Raw genomic sequence first — 22,698 nt, forward strand, 5'->3', positions numbered from 1 at the left:
TCTACTCAGCAAGGTTGTATATTAGCCGCATAATCAATTAGATAATTCAGTTCCCCTTTTATTCTCTCCAACTGCTGTGCCTACAACACAGTCTACACGTGCTACAAAAAGAAAAGGTAATCGATTCTCTCTCTCTCTCTCTCTCTCTCTCTCTCTCTCTCTCTCTCTCTCTCTCTCTCTCTCTCTCTCTCTCTCTCTCTCTCTCACGCACGATGAAGATAATTTGATGAAAAGCTATTGAAATTCATAAGTTCTAAGAGGGAAAATGTATCTGAAATGTTGGACATTCTTTTCTAGGAAGGACGGGAGTTCGTCGTACAAGGTAGAGATGAAGAGGAGAGCCGTTACATATAAAGTATCACAATGACAACTACAAACCCAGTCGAAATATAAACAAACTGGTGTTCTCTTCTCATCTGCCGTACAGTACTGTTTGCCGCAAATCATTTCTCTCTTCTCGTCATTCTTTCTGTCCATAATAAAATCCGTAAGTGTTCGAAACAAAAGAAGCTAAGATCAATCGCCTGTGACAGGACGAACAAAATTTACGCCAGTGATTCTGGGTGATTTTCTCTGGATATTACATTGACAGTAAGTCTTCTAGATTCTGGTTAGTGTATCTTGGCTACTGAAATAATTAGTCTATCCAAACCGAAGGTTAACATTGTTTACAGTATTAACCACTTCTTAAGTATAATACTAGGATTTTACGGGGTGTATGTATGACAGCGGCCACCTGTATGTATTATGCTCAACCTAGAATACAGCAGTGTAAGGGGGGATCGCAGGGGGGCGTTAGCCCTCCCCCCCTGTTAGGTAAGTAGGTAAGGACATGGCTTGTAGGTTAGGTTAGGGGGGAAAGATTAGGTTAGTTGCTGCCCATTTTTAATCCATGCTGGAGGAACTGGTCACTGATATACAAAGGCCCTGATTTTACTTTAAATCTAACAATTTACAATGCTGAGTTTACTACACATCTTGTGCAGAGCTTTGGCAACCTATATAATCAGTAAATATATATCCCTGCACCGGTTGCCATAACCCCTGGGAAATAAGGTTTTTCAGTTTCATTTTCATGTTTTGAACAATTTTCCTGTAAATATATTTTTTTGAATGAGGACATATTCCTCCAAATTTTAATACAAATAGTAACAATTTTTAAAAGAAATGATTAAAACCATCCAATACACATGAAATTATGTATGAAAAAACATATTTCATCAGGGAAATATTGATACTGTACAGTACATTGTTTAGTCGATGATATGTCAATCACATTTTTCATGACGACTGTGCTCCCCATTGGGATTAAGCTGTAAGGAAATTATGGGGATACCTGTATATACTAAATTAAGTTACCCACACCTAACCTTACTTAGATTATCGTGTCCTTACTTACTGCAGTTAGTGTGGCTTACGTCTTCCTGCGACCCCCCTTTTCATACTTATATTAGAAGAGGCTAATGAATTTGTAGTTTCCAATGTCAAGAACCTTCCATATTATAAACTCGACACTGTGAGTTCATGATTTTGTTATTTATTAATAAGAATTTTTCAATATTAAACTTACCCGATAATCATGTAGCTGTCAACTCCGTTGCCCGACAGAATTCTACGGGAGGGATACGCCAGCTATCACTATACTAGAAGGGGGTGTACTCACCAGCGCCACCTGTGGCCAGGTACTGCAGTACTTCTTGTTGACACCACCTCACTTTTTCCTCTTGTCGTGCTTCCGGCAAGACGTTCTGGGATATGCTTATGATTTTGGAGTATTGTTCACGGTTTTTGGTGAAGTATTTCTCTAAGATTTCAGCTGTCGCTATACTGGAAACTTTTCTAATTAGCTTAGATAGCTTTTATTTGGTTTTGATTAATGGTTAACGATCTTTTTGCTTGTTTTGGAATCCCCCTTGACTAACTCTTTGATTCAAGATGTCTGACCTTTCACAAGCCCCACCCCATAGACGATGTAGGTCTTGTAATAGGCGTGTTCCGAAGGCCTCGGTTGATCCTCACACCGCTTGTTCTGACTGTAGGGAAAGACCCTGTCAGTTGGAAGATCGATGTGAGGAATGCGCCGGACTTTCGGAACTTGAATTTGTTCGATTCCTGAAATATTCAACCAAGTTAGAGAGAGAGAGAGTTAGGAGGAGTTCTTCTCGCTCTTCACTTTTTTCCTCACCTCATGATCCTCAACCTTTTCCTCCCCCTGTAGTGGCTACCCCCGAACCTACTATTTGTACTCAACCTGATATGTCCGATGTTTTGCGTGCCATTCAGGCTTTAGGTGACAAAGTGGAATCGGTGGTTAGTGATCATAAGTCTCTTATGGCAGAAGTCAAAGAACTTAAGGTCAAAAGTGCAGTGGGAGGGGATAGTGCCAGTGCTGTGCCAAGTGCTAGTGTCAGTGCGGTGCCAAGTGCTAGTATCAGTGTCAGTGTGGTGCGTGAGGGTACTTCTGTGCGTGCCAGTCGTCCTCCCAGTCCGGGACCTCTTGCAAGCTCCCAAGCCCAGGGGAGAAGCAATGTCGAAGGGCAAAAGGGTTCGGCAGGCCTTGATCGGCGCACAGAAGTATCCTCGGTGGTTGCGGACGTGTCTTACAGAGACCGTCACTCCCACCCGCAGACGATTGAGCCCGTCTTTTACTCGTCTGCAGAAGAAATGTCAGGGAGAAAACGCTGGACTCAGGTCTCAAGACCTCTCAAACGCAAAGTCCAGACCTCAAGAGTTCTACAACCTGGTTGCAGTCATTGGATTAGCTCTGACTCTCCGCAGTCATCAGGTGACTGCACACCTCCTAAGAGAGGTAAGGTGATGCCGCAACAGACCTCATCTTCTGTTAAGGCTTTGCCTCAGCAGACCTTAGCGTCTGTCGACCCCAAGATGACTTTGCTGCAGTCCATGCAGTCACAGCTTGCGGTCTTAATGCGTGAGTGTCAGGCTGAGAAGGTTACACCTCCTCCTGCGATCGCTCCGCCTCACCGCAGTCCAGTCTGCCAGGCGTACGAAGTTGAGGTTCCTCAGGATACCTTACCGCATACTGAGTTGCCAGTTACCAGCGGTGTGCAGCAACCTCCGCCTTCCTTAAGGCAACCTCAGCAAGGGGAGCAGGAGTCTTATGCCTTACTTCCTCCGCTTCCGCTTGCGGTTCCACCAGCGAGGCAACATTCTCTTGAGGTACGACAACCTCTTCCATCCATGAGGCAGCCACCTCAGCACTCGCTGCAGCGACCTCAACCCTCCTCAAGGCGAGAGCCTCAACTCCTTAGGCTAGCACCTCAGGAACCTCAACTCGCGAGACAGGAACTGCGTTCTGCGCAGCCGCTACCTCAACTCTCGCAGCTCACACCTCAGGAACCTCAACTCGTTCCTCAGGAATCTGCTACTGCGCATCCGCAACCCTTACAGCAAGCGCAACTCTTGAGACAAGAAACTCATGCTAGGAGTCAGCCACCTCAACCCATGCGCCTACCTTCCTCTACTCTTCTTGACCAGTCTTTGCAGCCTGAACCTCAGGTTTTAACTCAGAAACAGAGACTTGAGGATGAAACCACAAGCGTTTATGCACCCGCTTGTTCAGATTCTGCTGTTCAGCATACCACTGTTACATTACCTCTCACTTCGCTACACTCTGGTGATGAGGTTTCTGAGGAGGAAGCTGCGCACCTGGATCCCTCATCAGACGTGGAAGAACCCAAGTCTTCTCCTCTACCCATTGACTTTCGTAAGGTCCTGGCTCTTTTCAGAGAGGTATACCCGGACCATTTTGTTTCTGCTACCCCCCGCTCTCCTCCATCTGAGTTTTCGCTGGGCATGCAACCTGTTAAGTCAACTTATACTAAGCTCGTCTTTGCTAGGTCCTCTAAGAGAGCTTTAAGAATATTAGGGGAGTGGTTGCAGTCTAAACAGCAACTAGGGAAGACTTCCTTTATGTTCCCACCTACTAAGCTCACTTCTAAGGCAGGCGTATGGTATGCCACAGGAGAGGAACCAGGCTTGGGAGTCCCTGCCTCTGCCCAGGCTGACTTCTCAAGTTTGGTCGACTCTCCTCGTAGATCAGCTATGAGGCGCTCTAAGGTTTGCTGGACCTTCTCCGATTTAGACCACTTCCTAAAGGGTGTATTTCGTGCCTTTGAGATGTTCAATTTTCTAGACTGGTGCCTGGGGGCCCTGAGCAAGAAGACCTCCCCTGCGGACAAGGACTCGGCCATGCTTTTAATGTCCTGCATGGATAAAGCAATTCGGGATGGGTCTGGCGAGCTTGCTTCAATGTTTGTGTCAGGAGTTCTTAAGAAAAGGGAGCAACTTTGCACCTTTCTTTCTTCCAGCATCACACCTTGTCAAAGGTCTCAACTCCTTTTTGCTCCGCTTTCTAAGTTCTTGTTTCCCGAAGAGCTTATCAAGGATTTGTCTGCGGCCCTGATTCAGAAGGACACTCATGATCTTGTGGCCTCTTCAGCTCGTAAGACTAAGGTTGCTCCCTCAGTTCCCAGGACTTACCGCACCCCAGTGGCTGATACTCCTGCTACAAGGTTTATTCCGCCCTTTCGTGGCAGAGCCCCCAGCCGAGGAAGCTCCCGTCCAGACTCTTCCAGGAGCAAGTCTAGGAAAGGTCCCAAGACTTCAAAAGGCAAACACTGACTCTCCTCCTCTCCAGACAGCAGTAGGAGCCAGACTCAAGACCTTCTGGCAAGCTTGGGAAAAGAGAGGTGCAGACGCCCAGTCTGTCAGGTGGCTAAGGGAGGGTTACAGGATACCATTCTGCCGCAAACCCCCTCTGACCACTTCTCCCATCAACCTCTCTCCCAACTACAAGGAAAAGGACAAGAGGCTAGCGTTGCACCAGGAGGTGTCGCTCCTGTTACAGAAGAAGGCAGTGGTTATAGTCCGGGACCATCAATCCCCGGGCTTCTACAACCGTCTCTTTCTGGTGGCCAAGAAGACAGGAGGTTGGAGACCGGTGCTGGACGTCAGCGCGCTCAATGCTTATGTCACCAAGCAGACGTTCACTATGGAGACGACGATGTCGGTCCTAGCAGCGGTCAGGCAGGAGGACTGGATGGTCTCGTTGGATCTGAAAGACGCTTACTTTCACGTTCCTATTCATCCAGACTCCCAACCTTTCCTGAGATTCGTTTTTGGAAAGGTTGTGTACCAATTCCAAGCCCTGTGTTTTGGCCTAAGCACAGCTCCTATGGTGTTTACGCATCTGATGAGGAATGTTGCAAAATTCCTCCACTTATCGGACATCAGAGCCTCCCTTTACTTAGACGACTGGCTGTTGAGAGCCTCCACGAGTCGTCGCTGTCTGGAGAGTCTCAACTGGACTTTGGACTTGATCAAGGAACTGGGTCTGTTAGTCAACTTAGAAAAGTCCCAGCTCATTCCCTCCCAATCCATAGTTTACCTGGGAATGGAGATTCGGAGTCAGGATTTTCGGGCTTTTCCATCGGCCCCAAGGATAAGCCAAGCCCTAGATTGCATCCTGAGCATGCTGAAGAGGAACAGTTGCTCGGTGAGACAGTGGATGAGTCTCACAGGGACCCTGTCATCGTTAGCCCTGTTCGTCGAGTTAGGGAGACTCCACCTCCGCCCTCTCCAATTCCATCTAGCAGCTCATTGGGACAAGGATTTGACGCTCGAAGCAGTCTCTATCCCTGTCACCAAAGAGATGAAGACCACTCTCTTGTGGTGGAAGACCAACCTCCTTCTCAAGGAGGGCCTATCGTTAGCGATTCAGACCCCCAATCTTCATCTCTTCTCGGATGCATCAGACTCGGGCTGGGGCGCGACCTTGAACGGACAGGAATGCTCGGGAACGTGGAACAGGGAACAGGAAACGCTCCACATCAACTGCAAGGAGCTACTGGCAGTTCATTTGGCCCTTATGAACTTCAAGTCCCTCCTGCTAGGCAAGGTGGTGGAGGTGAACTCCGACAACACCACAGCCTTGGCTTACATCTCCAAGCAGGGAGGGACCCATTCGAGGAACCTGTACGAGATAGCAAGGGACCTCCTCATTTGGTCAAGAAGTCTAAACCTCACTCTAGTAACGAGGTTCATTCAGGGCAACATGAACGTCTCAGCAGATCGCCTAAGCAGAAAAGATCAAGTCATCCCCACGGAATGGACCCTTCACAAGAGCGTGTGCAACAGACTTTGGACCTTGTGGGGTCAGCCTACGATAGATCTGTTTGCCACCTCCATGACCAAGAGGCTTCCTTTGTACTGTTCCCCAGTTCCAGACCCAGCAGCAGTTCATGTGGATGCTTTTCTGCTGAATTGGTCCCATCTCGACCTTTACGCATTCCCACCGTTCAAGATCATCAACAGAGTCATTCAGAAGTTCGTCTCGCACGAAGGGACACGGCTGACGCTGGTTGCTCCCCTTTGGCCTGCAAGAGAATGGTTCACAGAGGTACTACAATGGCTGGTCGACGTCCCCAGGACTCTCCCTCTAAGAGTGGACCTTCTACGTCAACCTCACGTAGACAAGGTGCACCCAAACCTCCACGCTCTTCGTCTGACTGCCTTCAGACTGTCGAAAGATTCGCTAGAGCTAGAGGCTTTTCGAAGGAGGCAGCCAGTGCGATTGCCAGAGCAAGGAGGGTATCCACTCGTAGAGTCTACCAATCCAAGTGGGAAGTCTTCCGAAGCTGGTGTAGAGCCAATGCAGTTTCCTCTACCAATACCTCTGTAACCCAAATAGCTGACTTCCTATTACATCTAAGGAATGAGAGATCCCTTTCGGTTCCTACGATTAAAGGGTACAGAAGTATGTTGGCTTCAGTTCTCCGCCACAGAGGTTTGGACCTTTCTTCCAACAAGGACCTTCAAGACATCCTTAAGTCTTTTGAGATTTCTAAAGAACGTCGTTTACCCACTCCAGGCTGGAATCTAGACGTAGTCTTCAAGGTTCCTTATGTCTCCTAGGTTCGAACCTCTCCAGTCAGCTTCCTTCAAGGACCTTACCCTCAAGACTCTTTTCCTCGTCTGCCTTGCAACAGCTAAAAGAGTCAGTGAGGTTCATGCCTTCAGCAAGAACATTGGGTTCACATCCGAATCTGCAACATGTTCTTTACAGCTCGGATTTTTAGCTAAGAATGAACTTCCTTCACGTCCTTGGCCTAGATCGTTTGAAATTCCTAGCCTTTCCAACATGGTAGGTAACGAGCTAGAAAGAGTTCTTTGCCCTGTCAGAGCTCTGAAATATTATCTTAATAGGTCAAAACCTATACGAGGACAGTCAGAAGCCTTATGGTGTGCAATCAAGAAACCTTCGATGCCCATGTCCAAAAACGGAGTTTCGTATTATATAAGGCTTCTGATTAGAGAAGCCCATTCTCACATGAAGGATGAAGACCTTGCTTTGCTGAAGGTAAGGACCCACGAAGTGAGAGCCGTAGCCACTTCGATGGCCTTTAATAAGAACCGTTCTCTGCAGAGCATTATGGATGCAACTTATTGGAGGAGCAAGTCAGTGTTTGCATCATTTTATCTTAAAGATGTCCAGTCTCTTTACGAGAACTGCTACACCCTGGGACCATTCGTAGCAGCGAGTGCAGTAGTAGGTGAGGGCTCAGCCACTACATTCCCTTAATCCCATAACCTTTTTAACCTTTCTCTTGAATGCTTTTATTGTTGTTTTTTGGGTTGTTACGGTAGGCTAAGAAGCCTTCCGCATCCTTTTTGATTTGGCGGGTGGTCAATTCATTCTTGAGAAGCGCCTGGGTTAGAGGTTGTGTAGAGGTCCTTTAGTATGGGTTGCAGCCCTGTATACTTTAGCACCTTTGAGTTGATTCAGCCTCCTAAGAGGAACGCTGCGCTCAGTAAGGAAGACGAACTTAATAAAGGCAGAGTAACGGTTCAAGTCGACTTCCTTACCAGGTACTTATTATTTCATTGTTATTCTGAAATAACTGATTATATGAAATACGGGATACTTAGCTATCCTTTAGTCATGTACACTGGTTTTCACCCACCCCCCTGGGTGTGAATCAGCTACATGATTATCGGGTAAGTTTAATATTGAAAAATGTTATTTTCATTAGTAAAATAAATTTTTGAATATACTTACCCGATAATCATGATTTAATTGACCCACCCTTCCTCCCCATAGAGAACCAGTGGACCGAGGAAAAAGTGAGGTGGTGTCAACAAGAAGTACTGCAGTACCTGGCCACAGGTGGCGCTGGTGAGTACACCCCCTTCTAGTATAGTGATAGCTGGCGTATCCCTCCCGTAGAATTCTGTCGGGCAACGGAGTTGACAGCTACATGATTATCGGGTAAGTATATTCAAAAATTTATTTTACTAATGAAAATAACATTTTTAGTTTGCATGGAAAAATCAAAATAACTCACAAACAAGATAATAAACCGTATTCCTTTGTCAATTACAGTATAGTACAGAATAATTAAACCTCTCAATTTTACAGAAATGGCAGCTCTGAAAGGACATCAATCAACTAATCCCAATGCAGGAAATTCTTTGGCTCCAAGCCGCAGTACGGTTTATATATCAAATTTACCTTTCAGCCTTACGAACACAGATCTTCACAAAGTTTTTGAGAAGTTTGGAAAATTAGTCAGGTATGGTAATAACTCGTTTTTACAATTATAGGAGTATTAAGCCAACGATATGTTATCACCCATCTAGGCAAGTCTAATAAAGTTCTATAATTCATGTAAACTGGTAGGGACAGAGCTAGGCTTGTACTGCTTTTTGGCTCTTCTGATCCCTTGCTCTGTGTAAATATAGTTTATTAATTTTTCCAATGAAACCATTTAAATAGCAGTAGCTTTTTAGCAGTCACGCAAGTTTTACAGTACTTGTCTGTCAAAGAGATCCTCCATTTACCCCTGGCAGTCCATGTATCTAGTATACAATGATTCTCGGGTAACAAACTGAGTCACTGCTCTGTTTGGACTACCAGCATTGTACAGGCAAGTTGGGAGGAAACCAATTCTTGTTGGATAGCAGGTTTTCCTTTGTTTAATTTCTTTTATTTCTTTCTGGCACTTTATTTTATGGCTATCTAATTCAGGCATAGCCATTGTTGTTTGTTTTATGCGTGCAAAGTTATCTTTTTATAATTTTAATTCATTGTTTATTTGTTTCACCTTAAAACCCCAATACTTAGCATTATCCTTTTTATGAGTTATTTTATTATTGCATTTTGTTAGCATATTATTTTTGTTTTGCAGACTTTTAAGGACGGTCATTTTACTAATTTTTTTAGATGTATTTTCTTATTGGATTCATTGATATGATCCAGTTTGCAAAGTTCGATTAATACGGATCTATGCATGCATAATTTTTTGTTAAAAGTAATGAACAGAGAATTTATTCCTACGTGGATACAAACTTCTGAGTCATTTACTTGGGGTTACTTCTAGTTTTGTTTTCTACGGCCAGGCAATTTAAAAAGAAATTTGTAGATTACGTCATGCTACATTGCTAGGCACCTGCTATGCATGACACCTTATTATTATTATTATTGTTATTATTATTAATTGCTAACCCACAACGCTTCTGGCTGAGAAGGAGGTTGGACGTTCCTTCCTTCTCCTCTGTGATCAGACAACTGCAACGCCTGGTCTTACCCTTACACAGTAGTGATTGTGCTTGTTTCTTTTGTGTCTTTGACATTATTTGTCACTTACGTGCTTCATTATTTGTGAGTTACAAGTGTGTGCTTTTTGACATTATGGCATTTGATGTGTTCCTGCCCTGGCTGAGATGGTCACCATTATGGTACCTTCATGAGCCAGGTAGAAGTGGACCCTCACCCGGTTTACCCGTCGTGTCCAGGTAAAAGATGTTCAGTGGAATCTCCATGTGATTATTATAGGGAGTGGCCATCCTCTTAGTGGGAGAAATATTGTTCTCAATATAATTCGTCTTCTGTTAGCAAGGAGAAGAAACTTAAATTGGGTTCGGCTGTGCACGTTATTTCCCCTCTTAGTTCTTTATGTCAGGAGTTCTATGAGGCTTCAGTCACGGAGGACAATGACCGTAATTTTGTGAATATTTCATCACCTAGCATTAATAATGTACATTCTAGTGACAGAATTTGGAAGGGTGTGTGAGAGAAGGAAGTTGAGAGTTAATGTGGGTTATGAGATGTACGAGAAGGGAAGGTGGTGCAAGGTTGAATGTCATGTTGAATGGAGAGTTACTTGAGGAGGTGGATCAGTTTAAGTACTTGGGGTCTGTTGTTGCAGCAAATGGTGGAGTGGAAGCAGATGTACGTCAGAGAGTGAATGAAGGTTGCAAAGTGTTGGGGGCAGTTAAGGGAGTAGTAAAAAATAGAGGGTTGGGCATGAATGTAAAGAGAGTTCTATATGAGAAAGTGACTGTACCAACTGTGATGTATGGATCGGAGTTGTGGGGAATGAAAGTGATGGAAAGACAGAAATTGAATGTGTTTGAGATGAAGTGTCTAAGGAGTATGGCTGGTGTATCTCGAGTAGATAGGGTTAGGAACGAAGTGGTGAGGGAGAGAACAGGTGTAAGAAATGAGTTAGCGGCTAGAGTGGATATGAATGTGTTGAGGTGGTTTGGCCATGTTGAGAGAATGGAAAATGGTTGTCTGCTAAAGAAGGTGATGAATGCAAGAGTTGATGGGAGAAGTACAAGAGGAAGGCCAAGGTTTGGGTGGATGGATGGTGTGAAGAAAGCTCTGGGTGATAGGAGGATAGATGTGAGAGAGGCAAGAGAGTGTGCTAGAAATAGGAATGAATGGCGAGCGATTGTGACGCAGTTCCAGTAGGCCCTGCTGCTTCCTCCGGTGCCTTAGATGACCGCGGAGGTAGCAGCAGTAGGGGATTCAGCATTATGAAGCTTCATCTGTGGTGGATAATATGGGAGGTTGGGCTGTGGCACCCTAGCAGTACCAGCTGAACTCGGTTGAGTCCCTGGTTAGGCTGGAGGAACGTAGAGAGTAGAGGTCCCCTTTTTGTTTTGTTTCATTGTTGGTGTCGGCTACCCCCCAAAATTGGGGGAAGTGCCGTGGTATATGTATGCATGTAGTAGGGGAATAAATCTTTTCCTACTGCGGATCCCCTGGCTATGGCCATTTTGCTCCCCGAGCCGTATCCTTCAGATGCTTCTATCCCTGATTATTCTGTTTTAACTAGGTCTCCCTCGCCCCCTATAAGTGCTTTGAGTGGAGATTTATATATATCAGATTATGAGGATAAAATTTCTTCACTTATAGGAGTGTCTCACATAAGAACAGGGAAAGTTTCTCCTCGTTCCCGCCTCATACAGAGGCAGCCTTATTGAAAGACGATTTTTTACTGGTCTCCATCTCAAAATAACGAGCAAGGACTGCCTTTTATCCCCAGGGGTCCTCGACAGAGAACACCTTCAAAGAGTTCCCGGAAGGAACCATGAGATTTGTCATTTCTCTGCTATGAGGGTGGTCGGGCTCTTCGGCTGCGTCTACCTCCTCGTGATTTGACAATGTCTTCATGTTCAAAGCAGGCATCTTCTTCTAAGCCTAATAATGCTGTGAAATTGAGTGTAACTTCTTGCTCCACCAAGAATTGCATCTGAGAATACAGCCAGGCTGAATGTTCAGATTTACAAGTCTGAGGGCGCTGCTATGTCTCAGCGTGATGACGTCATTTTGCCTTGTCTGCATGTGTGTCTACTCCCCCACAACTTGAGCAGCCCAACAGGTCTAGGCAAGCTGTCATCCCCAAGCATTGTGACGTCACTACACATGGCGCCATCTTGAGGCTTGAATGTATTCCTCAGCGTTCTGGTAATACGAGAGTTGAGATGACAATGCGCCCACCAGGTTGTGGAATGCACGGTAGAATCTCCCAACATCGGTTCGCAGTTCCCCCTGAGTTTTACAAACTTTCAGCTAGGAAACAGCATTATGAAACCTTACCCTAGGCCTTTAAGAACCTTGTGTTTTACGCTGAGAATAAGGCTATTAATAGAATAAATAGACCTCACTCTAGCACTTGGTCTGACATTCATGATAATGATAATGTACAGTCTACGGAACATCATCAATTTTCAGATAATTCTTTGCAGATTACAGAAGGTGGGTAAGGGGCGTGGAAAGTTTACCCCCTGTCCAAGGATCAATCCCTCATCTGACATAGAGGAAAGGACTAAGGCACTGAGGGAAGGAAACAATAAAATGAATAAACTTAAAGAGAAGAATAAACAATTAAGATAAAATATTTCAAGTAAAGTAACATTATTACTTTTAGATCCTTCACACATAAACTAAAAACTTTAAAAAAAAACAAGATGAAGAGATATAAGATAGAACAGCATGACTAAGTGTACTCCCAAGCAAGAGAACTATAATACAAGACAATTGGAAGGCCATGGTACAGAGGCTATGGCACTACCCAAAACCGGAGAATAATAGTTTAATTTTGGAATGTCCTTCTAGAAGAGATGCTTACCACAGCTTAAGTCTTTCTTCTACCATTGCGAGGAGTAAAGTAGCCACTGAACAATTAGATTGATTTAGTTTACTCCTTGAGCAAAGAAGAATTGTTTGGTAATCTCAGTGTTGTGAGGTGTATGAAGAAAAGAGAATGTGGTTAGAATAAGCCAGACTATTCGGTGTATGTGTAGGCAATGGCGAAATGAGCCGGAAGGACGTTCGAGAAAGAATTAAGAACTTCGTTAAAACGAAATGAACTTATCTGGATGTTATTATCATCAATGACTCACCGGAAGCCTCACTGCATGCGTGAGTACAAGCTCAGCGGATGCACCCTTCTTGAAGCCCCAGTATCTACCTCTGAAGCCTCCTATTTTATCAAAATTGTGAGCCTCATTCGCTGCTTGAGGGGTTTGGATGAGCCTCCATTAGTGCCGACTGCTAACAGACAATGCGCTATCGATGCTACCTTTCCACGGTCTCATTTCCCTAGGCTCAGGTTTGTTGTTGATCTCTCTAACCAGACTCAGGATGCACTCAAGTTTCTGAACACTCAAGCAAAAAACTCGCTGAAGGCGAAGAGATCCTCAAAGCTTCCTACATTACCTCTTTCACATCATCATCATCATCATCATCATCATCTCCTCCTACGCCTATTGATGCAAAGGGCCTCAGTTAGATTTCGCTAGTCGTGTCTGTCTTAAGCTGTTGATTCAATACTTCTTAATTCATCATCTCCTACTTCGCGCTTCATAGTCCTCAGCCATGTAGGCCTGGGTCTTCCAACTCTTTTAGTGCCTTGTGAAGCCCAACTGAATGTTTGGTGAACTAATCTCTCTTTGGGAGTGCGAAGAGTATGTCTAAACCATCTCCATCTACCCCTCATCATGATCTCATCCACATATAGCAATCGAGTAATCTCTCTTATAGTTTCATTTCTAATCCTGTCCTGCCATTTAACTCCCAATATCCTTCTGAGGGCTATGTTCTCAAATCTACCTCTTTCACAACAGAGACATGTTTACATTATCTCCGGAGCCTTTCAGAGTCCGCTTCCCATTGGTGCTGATGTGGCTGATCTGGTCCCATCTGTATTGGAGGATAGATTACCAAATCTTTCCGCCACAATTTCAGGACCAGAATTGGCTAACATGGTGGTAACAGCTACGTCAGCTATACAAACATGCTTGTGGATAGACCACTGGTCCGAAGCACTCTCTTGTTTGGTGGTAACACGAGACCTCAAGGACAAGCATGCGCAGGAACAGTTCAAAGAGCTTTCACAATCTGGCATTAAAGCCATAGAGATCTTCTTCCATCAGAACTTTTTCCTTTGGAGAAATTGTTTTCTCTAAAGGGTTGACGCTGTCTTAGCTTGGCCCAAATATGTCAAGAACTTCTAAAGAATGTATTCCTTACTCCATATTTGATAATTGCTCAGGGCTGTCGACAAGCTTGTACAGAACTAATTATTAAGAGAAGGCCTGTAAATTGAATAGGATCAAGTTTATAATAATCTCAACTCCAACATAAGATGGAGCAAGATCTCTGAGATTTGTCAATGAAACTTTTGTAGGATACTGAGCTTCCATCAGATCTAGATCTTCGTCTATCTCCTTTTTCTCTATTTTCCTGTTCCTTCCTGCAGGTTTTAATCCTGTCATTTACTGAACCTAGGACCAGTGAAGGTACTATTAATAGATGATAAAAGGTACTACACTTATTTAAAATGCACCTATGAAAAAGAAATGTTGTAAATTGTTCTTGTACTATATTATATCGAGTACAAAAATGTAATTGATATGGGAAAGAAGTTTGCTGTTTGGAAAATGACAGACACAAAAAATACTAACCCACGATGTTACCAGATTGCTGGTAAAGCCTTGATGCAAAGATGCTCAGGTGGAACTGTCTTCTTCTTCTTTTGTGGTATTTGAAAGTTTATGAGGGACCAAATAAGGATGTGGTGTGTTTGTGATGAAACATGAAAGGTATACATTATTTTATTATTTATTGTTAATATATCTTAGTTAACTTTTGATTACCTAACACAGATGACTGTCATTACAATGTTTGATATAATTACCTTTTTTATAGAATTATTTATATACTTTCTTTTTCAACTTGTAGGGTAACTATACTAAGGGAGAAGGAAAGTCATAAAAGTCGTGGAGTAGCATTTTTGCTGTTTTTGAAGCGAGAAGAGGCTCAGGCTTGTGTTCGAGGCACCAACAATTGTGAGATGTTTGGGAGGACTTTGAAAGCTAGTATTGCCAAAGATAATGGAAGAGCACCAGAATTCATCAGGCGGAGAGAATACCCAGATAAATCAAGGTGAGTATAACTTGGTTAAGGGTTAAGTATGAAGTAATATTATGCCCAGCAATCCTGTATTGAGGTAATTTCATTTTTTTATTTGCACTTTATTGTCAATGATGACAACTACTTGTGAAGTATGAAGTTTTCCAGTTTTTTATAGCTATTGTGTTGAGCTGGCACTTAAAAGTTCCTTTATCCTACTATTGGATCATAGGGATTGTAAGTTGGTTTTTTTTTTAGAGAAAATCATAGTTAATAATAGAATGATCAAGGCATTAAAAAATCTAGGCAAAGAGTGGGTGCACACTACTCTATTGGAAAAAAATCTGCCATGTAGAGTAAATGCCAAGGGACTGGGATGATAGTTGGATGATTAAATTGTATAAACAAGAAAGAAACATGTTAAACTGTGGGCACTGCAGAGGAATAAAGTTTTTGATGCCTGTATTCATAATACAGTAATAGAAAGTAGATTGAGAGATTTGATAGATATAAATGTTAACAGTTTGGGTCTATGAAAGGGAAAAGCTCAGTTGATGCTATCTCTATAGTAAGACAAGTCCAAGAGAAGTGTCTGAAAGGAACAAGTGAAGTTTATATGTGTTTTGTAGATCTTGATAAGGCATATGATAGGGTACCAAGAAGAGTAGTCTATTGGTGTTTGAGGAAGAGATGAGTATCAGAGAAATTTATAAATTTAGTGAAGATGATGTATGAGAGGCCAAGGTACACTATACAGATAAGATAAGATATGGAAGTCTGAGTACTTTCCCTGTGGAGGTTGGCCTCCTTTAGGGATCTGCTCCGAGTCCATTAGTCTGTCAGTTGGTAAGATTAGTGAAAATGACAAATTTAGAAATAATTTGTATATTTCCTAGCAATACAGACTTTAAGCTCTTTATTAAGGAATAAAACTTTTAGAGAGGTATTACTACCCCACTGCTAGTTAGTGGGGGCGGGGAGTATGGGGTTAGTACTGGCTACCCAGCTCACACACACACACACACCTGTGTTCTCTCGTCACTTTTGATTACAGGCAGGACTTGCAGGGCGATAGGTGATGGCGGAACAAATTTGTATAGAGCTTAAGGTATATGTCCTTAGGAAGAATATGAATTATTTTCAAATTTCTTATTTGTTCCGTCACTAATACAAACCCTTTCACTCTTTATTAGGGAAGACTCACCCTAAGTTGGAGGAAGTCCTTAACCAACTGACTTGTTTTTTGCCCGTGGTGTTCCTCCTTGCTACGCACGTTTTACAGAGGAATCACCCTGACACCTCGATAAACTTTCGTACATGTACATGATGTCCAAGTTAGCCCACAAGTAAACTACCCAGTACTTGGTGGGCTAGGAACTTGATGGTCCTAGTACCCGAGTGTAGAAAGGTGGACATAGACTATCTTGCCTGTTCTAGGGACCAGTCGTCTGTTTTGAACAGGTGTCCCACTTACCCTAACAATAGATCGAGCCATGAAGTAGCCTGCATGATATACCTCATGAGCCTCTCCGTGTTAAGGGCGTCGCTCGCTGAGAAGTTCACTTGAAGTCAGAGACACTGTCAATGGATTTAGGTAACGCTGCAAGGTTCTCATTCATTACAACATTGTAACTTGTCTATTGGACAAAAAGAGGAGGAAGGATTTTTTCTGACTCACTGGACTGTAAGGACTGTGAACTTCTGGCGATCTGTGCAAAAGCCTTCTTTCTAGCCTCCTTCAACCCCCTCGACCAGGGAAGGGTTGCGCTGTTTTTGATAGATTTCTGTGTGCCAAGAGGTCCAAGACTGTCCTTACCCTCAGGTGGTGGGATGGAAGGATCGTACAAGCCAGGAAAAGTGTGGTCCGTTTCCTTCTACTGTACTTTGTCGCCAAGATCTTAGTGCTTTCTGCTCTGGGGGTCGTGGTTTCCTGTCTATAATTGTGATCAGGGTCTTCCACCCATGAGCTTACACCCACAGGAGCTCAGGGTGGCTCGTTTTTTTATGCTATTGTGTCTTGCAGAGTCCTTCAATGTCGAGGGTAGCTCCTTGTCTGCTGTCTTTGTCTTGGATTGTGAGGAGCCTGGTACTCGTTCTTGAACAGGTGCTGTTATCCTCGATGACCAGTTCAGGGGTACCATCTTCGAGTCCCTCCTCTACTTTGGCCAAGGAAGGAATTCGGTGAGTAAGGAAGGTCTCTTTGAGCCCTACATAGCTGTGGAAGGGCTTGAAGAACACATAGTAGGGGAGACGAAAGAGGACCAAACTTCTTTTACCAGTAGAGCGGGTTGAACAGTTCGAATAATTTCAATTGGCAGCAGCGGGTAGGTCTTCGTTAATGAGATCTCCCTCGGAGATCTTGAACCCATGCTGGTCCTGGGTTGCAACGTGTCATTCAGGGGAGGAGTTGGCTGTATTTTTTGCCTCTTCTTCTTTGCTGGAACTATCGGCGTTAGATCTAACTTCAAAAAATCCTGCTGCAGCTAGCCCGAATTTGTAGGAGGATTACATACCGTTGGTCAGATAGGAGACAATACCATCGGAGCTTGCCGCTGCTGTGGTTTAGCCGGAATTGAACTCCTCCGTCTCAGATCGGAAGGGGGAGAGGTAGACTTCAAGGTGCTTGATGCTTCCAGCGGGATCTGTGGAGTGCTCATCAAATCTTTACCCAAAGGAACATGCAAAATCCCTTTCACTTCTTGTTGAACTGCCTTGACCAGTTCATGAAACCAGGGCATGTTCTTGCTGAAAGAAGGCCCGGTCGTCATGGCCTCCTTAGGGAGCTCGCATTCCGGGGTTCGTCTTTAAGGAGTTTTTGCTGTTCTGTCTTCCTTGCTCAGGGGAGAGTGCTTGCACTTACCTGACTGAATGCGCACCGGCATGATGTCGTGTTTTGTCCTGGAGGTACGAACTGGTGGTTGTGGATGGGCCTCTGCTGACATAGAATTTCTCGGCGAGTGCGTTCTCTTCTCCTGACGAACCGAAGGTCGTGAGGAAGAATTCTTTTATTCCCTGCTTTGTTGTTGTGTGCTGCTGCGTGGTCGCGAACAGCTATGTGATCACGTGTTGCTGCTTGGTCGTGGCCTGATCTGTGTTTGCCAGCTGCTGTGCAGTCGTGAGTTGTTCGTGATCGCAAATTGTAGTGTGATTATGAGCTGAAGAGTGGTCGAGACCTGGTGAGTTGATGCTTGGCCACGAGCTGGAACCTGGTCGCGCTCTGGAAGAGTTTCTGTTGACTGTTGTCTGTGCACTTGCTCTGGATCTCGTTGATCGTTAAGGTCAACTCAAATGCGTGGATCGCAAGCTGGCGATGACAAACACCCTGGCTCGCACTGGTCGTGGTCGTTGAGGGCTCATGAAGTCATCTGGTTGCGCATCGTCTGCTCATGCGTTGTCCCGCCAGAGTTTGGCGAGCGATCCTGCACTCTCCCGTAAGAGGAACAGGGCGAGTGTTGGAAACAGGGCGAGTGCTGGAATGGCGAGACATCTCGGGTGGATGAGTCATGCTGTTTGGGCGAATAAAGGACGGAGATTGAAGGATGCATTGAACTCACTGGCAAGTTATTACAGCTGTACCCAGCCTGCGTGCTACCTCTCATCTTCATCTGACGAACTGTCCTTCGAGGGGCTAGAGAAAGGCATAAACAAGTCTTAAACCCCTTTCATCGCCCCGTGCGGAGGAGATCTCCCAGGAGAAGACCTAACTAGTGAATGGAAAGGTGTCCCTTGAGTGGAGCAGGAATTTGCTTCGGACTTAGCACTTCTCTGCCGGCTGAGCGAACTCAGAATCAGGGAGTGTGCCGTCGTCAGCTCGCCAAGGAGCAAGACTGAGGTCGCGCTGTGGGTTGGCCGCAAGTGACCTTCTCAAAGAAGACAGTGACGGTGCAGGCGAAGGGACTGAGACAGGTAGGGACACTAGAGACTAATAAGGACAGCCTCATCAACATACTCTAGAAAAATTATTAAGATATTTAAAACTTTATTGGAAAACTGTATCTCCTGAGATATACAGTAGTTTACTATACTGTACTTGAGCGGAATAGTAAGGCCTGCAGATCAACTGACATTTAAAGGCTATTTGTTCCGTAACTGAAATACAAACCACGCTATTTAAAGTGGGTAATTACTTTCGGCGTAGCTGAAAGGACGAGCCATTAGAATTTTAACGAGGGTTTACTACCCCACCGCTAGCTAGCGGGGTGTAAGGAGGGTAGTTTGCTACCCTCCCCCCTCACACACCTGTGTGGTAAGTTCACTTTGCTATCGGCTCGGTTGCTAGACGGACATGTCCACTGTCACCCTCACCTACATGACAGCCATTATTAATCTATGCTTTTTGCTTTTTCTTTTCTAGTGTTGTGAAGTTGGCCTCTACAATGCGGAAGTGCCCAGGGTTGCCTGAACGCCCTTGTGGGACCTTCATGTCATCAATAGACACCGATCCGCACACCTTATGCTCTTATTGTAGGGGTCAACGGTGTGATAGTGGAAACGTATGTATTGAATGTAGGGAGTGGTCTACCTTCCAGTGGGAGAGGTTTTCCCAGCGCCTCAAGAAGTCCAAACGGGATATTTCTCCTTCAAAGGTTTCTTTGAAGAAGGAAAATCCTAAGGGCTCTTCTTCCGTAGCCCAAACCTCCTCCGAAGCTCCCACTCGGTTGGCTTCTCGCGAGAGGCCGTCGAGTGGTAGCGTAGCCGTGTGGGTTTGGGAGAGGGAGTTGCCTCCCATAGCGAGGCAGCTCCTCCTCCTCCCCTGGGGGAGGATTTAATTATTTCTCCTTCTGTTAATGTAAATAATGATGATCTTTTGCAGCTTTGGGCTTCCTTGGGGCTTCAGGGTTTGCCCTCCAAGGAAGCCCTGTTTGACATGATCAGGTTGGGAGCAGCTGTCAAACATTCACCGGCGGTAGCAGAGGTTGACCCTCTGTCTATTGTCGAGGCTGTTGTGGCAGAGGCTTCCAATGAGAGTGTTCAAATTCCTGCTCCTGTTGTAGCTGAAAGCTTAGCTCCCCCCTTCGAACATCCTTCGAGGGAGGAACTAAGTCCAACGGTCTCTCCTGCGGGTGATTCTCCCCCCTGGGGGAGTTCACTGATAGAGACTCCTCTTCGGAGGACTGCCGATGGTTTGCCTGCTGCTCCTAGAAGAAGTATAAGACCTAAGGCTCACCTTCCTCTTCGTCGCCGAGGTCTTCCTTCTCCTCACAAGGGTGTTAGGAGGCGCCTCTTCGGATCTTCATCCTCGCAGTCCCCCGCAGAGGAACCTCATTCTTTAGCGACTTTTCCTGCTACTTTTTTGGACCTGGACCTCTCCGCAGATCGTTCGCAATCTCCTTCTCCTGCCAGACCTGCTGACCTTCCCTCGCCCTTCCTGGCTGCAGATGCGCTGTGGGCCCCCACCCATCCCGTTTTCCAACAATCACCGGTCCCTTCGGGGCAAAAGGGGCTTTCACACAATGTGTGTAAGTCCCTTAAGCGCCAGGTTTCCCCTGTGCACCAACGTTCTCCTGCCTGCCAGTGCGCTACTGCGGGCAAGCGCCCCCCAGTTGCAGACTCGTCTCGCCAGCGCTCACCTGCACACCCACGATCTCCTGTACGCCCACGATCTCCTGCTCGCCCGGCAGTTCCAGAGACTACGTGCCCTCGATCTCCTGATCGGCAGCGCACCTCTGTGCGCCCTCAGCCTGACGCACACCATGCACGCCTTCGGTCTCCTGCTCGTCAGCGCTCTCCTGTTCGTCAGCGATCTCCTGCTCGCCAGCGCTCTCCTGCTCCCCAGCGCTTGCCTGCACGCCATTGCTCGCCTGCTCACCCTCGATCTTCGGATCAGGGCTCCAGAGGGAAGACTTCTTCCTCCCCTGCTCGCCAGCGCTCTCCACCACACCACCGATCGCCGACGCGCCACTGGATCTCGCCTGCTCGCCATCACTCGCCTACGCGCCATCGCCCGCAGTCTCCATCGCGCGCCCACGCGCCCACTGCTAGAACTACGGTTCCAGATGAGCTCCCTCCTGCGCGCCCGGGCGCTAGGGATATTTCCCCTGCGCGCACCCCTAACGGCTTCGCCCTTACGGGCCCTTCATGATCCTGTGGCTGCACACCATCTGAGGTTTCCGGAATGCGCACCTGCGCGCCAACGCGCCCCCTCACCTTCGCGCCCTGACGCCTACGCGCCCACGCGCCCTGTCGCCTACGTGCCCACGAGCTCCTTCTCCTGCGCGCCATCGTTCGCCCACGCGTGCCCTCTCCCACGCGCCAACGCGCACCCTCACCTACGCGCCATCGCTCGCCCGTGCGCCCACGTGCTCGTGAGCGATCGCCCGCCCCAGATCTAGGCAATAGCCTATCGCGCGAACGCCAGTGCGATGCCCAGTGCGATGCCCAGCGCAATGCCCAGCGCGATCCACAGCGCGTTCCTACACGAGATCCTGCAGTACAACATGCAGTCAGGTCATCCTCATCGCGTCCCCCCCCGTAAGCGCAGGACAGCACCCAACGGAGGGATGGAATTCTCTGGACAGGTCCAGGAATATTTCTTCCACAGCTTCTTCCTTTCAGGCAGACCCGGTTGTAGTTTCCACTCCTAGGGATCTTACGATCCTCTTCCCTCCAGAGGGTGTCTCTGACAGCGCTGCTCAGTCGGTAGCCCTGGTTTGGGCCCTTGATCAGAGCGGTTGCGCAGGCTTTCAAGCCCGCTTTCACTGAACTAGGCCTCAAATCAGCGGCAATCTCGGCCCCCCTGAAGAGGAAGAGAGGAGTGGACGACGTGGTAACTTCTCCAAGGGCGAAACTGGCTCCTCGGAAGTCGTCGAGGAAGGCTCCCTCCCCTCCCCAGACTTTCTCTCCATCCCGTGGACGAGGATTTTCCGTCCTCAGGGGATTCACGTGAGGTGAGGCGTTCTCCCATCGCACCAATGGGAGAAACCCCACCTCGCGCTGAGAAGTCTCCTCAGGTGGAGGTGGAGACGAGCTCCCCACCATCTTTGTAGGAATCCTGCATCCCTCCCAGGAGGGAGTCGAAGGACTCCAAGACGATTCCGAAATCTTCTTTGAGGATCAGACCAGAGCCAGCTAAGCCCGCGGAGAACATCCACGAGTCCCCCCAAGGAGAGCCTTTGGAGACTGGAGACCTTGCTGCTTGTCCATCAGGAGGAGAGTCGCAAGAGTCGGAGCATGCCTTCTGGCAAGTTCTGACTCTGATGAGGAACCTTAACGGATTCTCGGATCCAGAGATTCCTCCTCGAGAGGGCAAGGTCACAGTTCTGGACCGAGTCTTTGGTACCCAGAAGCCCCCTAAAGCCAGCGTGGCTTTACCTTGGTCCCAGGCGGTCAAGAGTGCCAGAAATAAGGTCGAGAGCCAGCTCTCCGAGCTAGCCTCCTACAGCCGTTCCAGTGCTGGAAACAAACTCCTCCCACCTCCTCGTGTCCACCAGAGGATGTACTTCGAGATCATGGAGGAGTCCTGTTTAGCTCTTCCCCTCCACCACTCTGTGGAAGAGCTCTCCAGGGGTGTTATAATATTGTTTTGTCCTTTTGCTCTTTCATACCTCACTCTGAACTGTTTATCTGATCTTTTCATACTTTGTTTACTTACCTGATGGAGGGACAGTCAAAGCAACTTATCAAGTAATTCTCTGTTTCTTTTGTATTTCCTTTTGTTTATTCCATTTTTATCTATTTGATTTAATTAGATTTACTTTGAGGATCTAACATAGTTTGTATTACAATTATTATGGGGTCTGCTAATTATGTTCATGGTTGTTTCAGGGAATAATCTACTGAAGTTTAAGTTGAATAAAGCTTGGGTAGCAGCAGCCAAGTCTTTTAATGTCACAACAATTTATTCAACTTATACTATGGAGAAACTATTGAAGCCTGCCCGTTTGGATCTGGACCCTAGCCTCCCTTCTGCAGCAAAGGAATGGCGGCATTGGCACAAGACGTTTTCCAACTTTATTCAAGAATGTGGTGAAAGG

At 46.2% G+C, this 22,698-nt stretch overlaps 1 protein-coding gene across 2 annotated transcripts in view; it reads left to right on the forward strand.

Annotated features, from left to right (window-relative positions):
- Positions 1 to 415: 415 nt before the first annotated feature.
- Positions 416 to 22,698, forward strand: part of LOC137629120 (zinc finger CCHC-type and RNA-binding motif-containing protein 1-like) — a 58,082-nt gene continuing 35,799 nt past the window's right edge. The window contains exons 1-3 of one of the 2 annotated variants that reach the window (XM_068360394.1): positions 416 to 610; positions 8,441 to 8,594; positions 14,555 to 14,758. In XM_068360394.1, coding sequence (XP_068216495.1) covers positions 8,443 to 8,594; positions 14,555 to 14,758 — 356 coding nt within the window. In that variant the 5' untranslated portion in view covers positions 416 to 610; positions 8,441 to 8,442. The remainder of the gene's footprint in view (positions 611 to 8,440; positions 8,595 to 14,554; positions 14,759 to 22,698) is intronic. The other variant, XM_068360393.1, reaches the window with a different exon arrangement.

The sequence above is a fragment of the Palaemon carinicauda genome, chromosome 37 (assembly GCF_036898095.1).
Source record: "Palaemon carinicauda isolate YSFRI2023 chromosome 37, ASM3689809v2, whole genome shotgun sequence".
Classification (NCBI taxonomy): domain Eukaryota; kingdom Metazoa; phylum Arthropoda; class Malacostraca; order Decapoda; family Palaemonidae; genus Palaemon; species Palaemon carinicauda.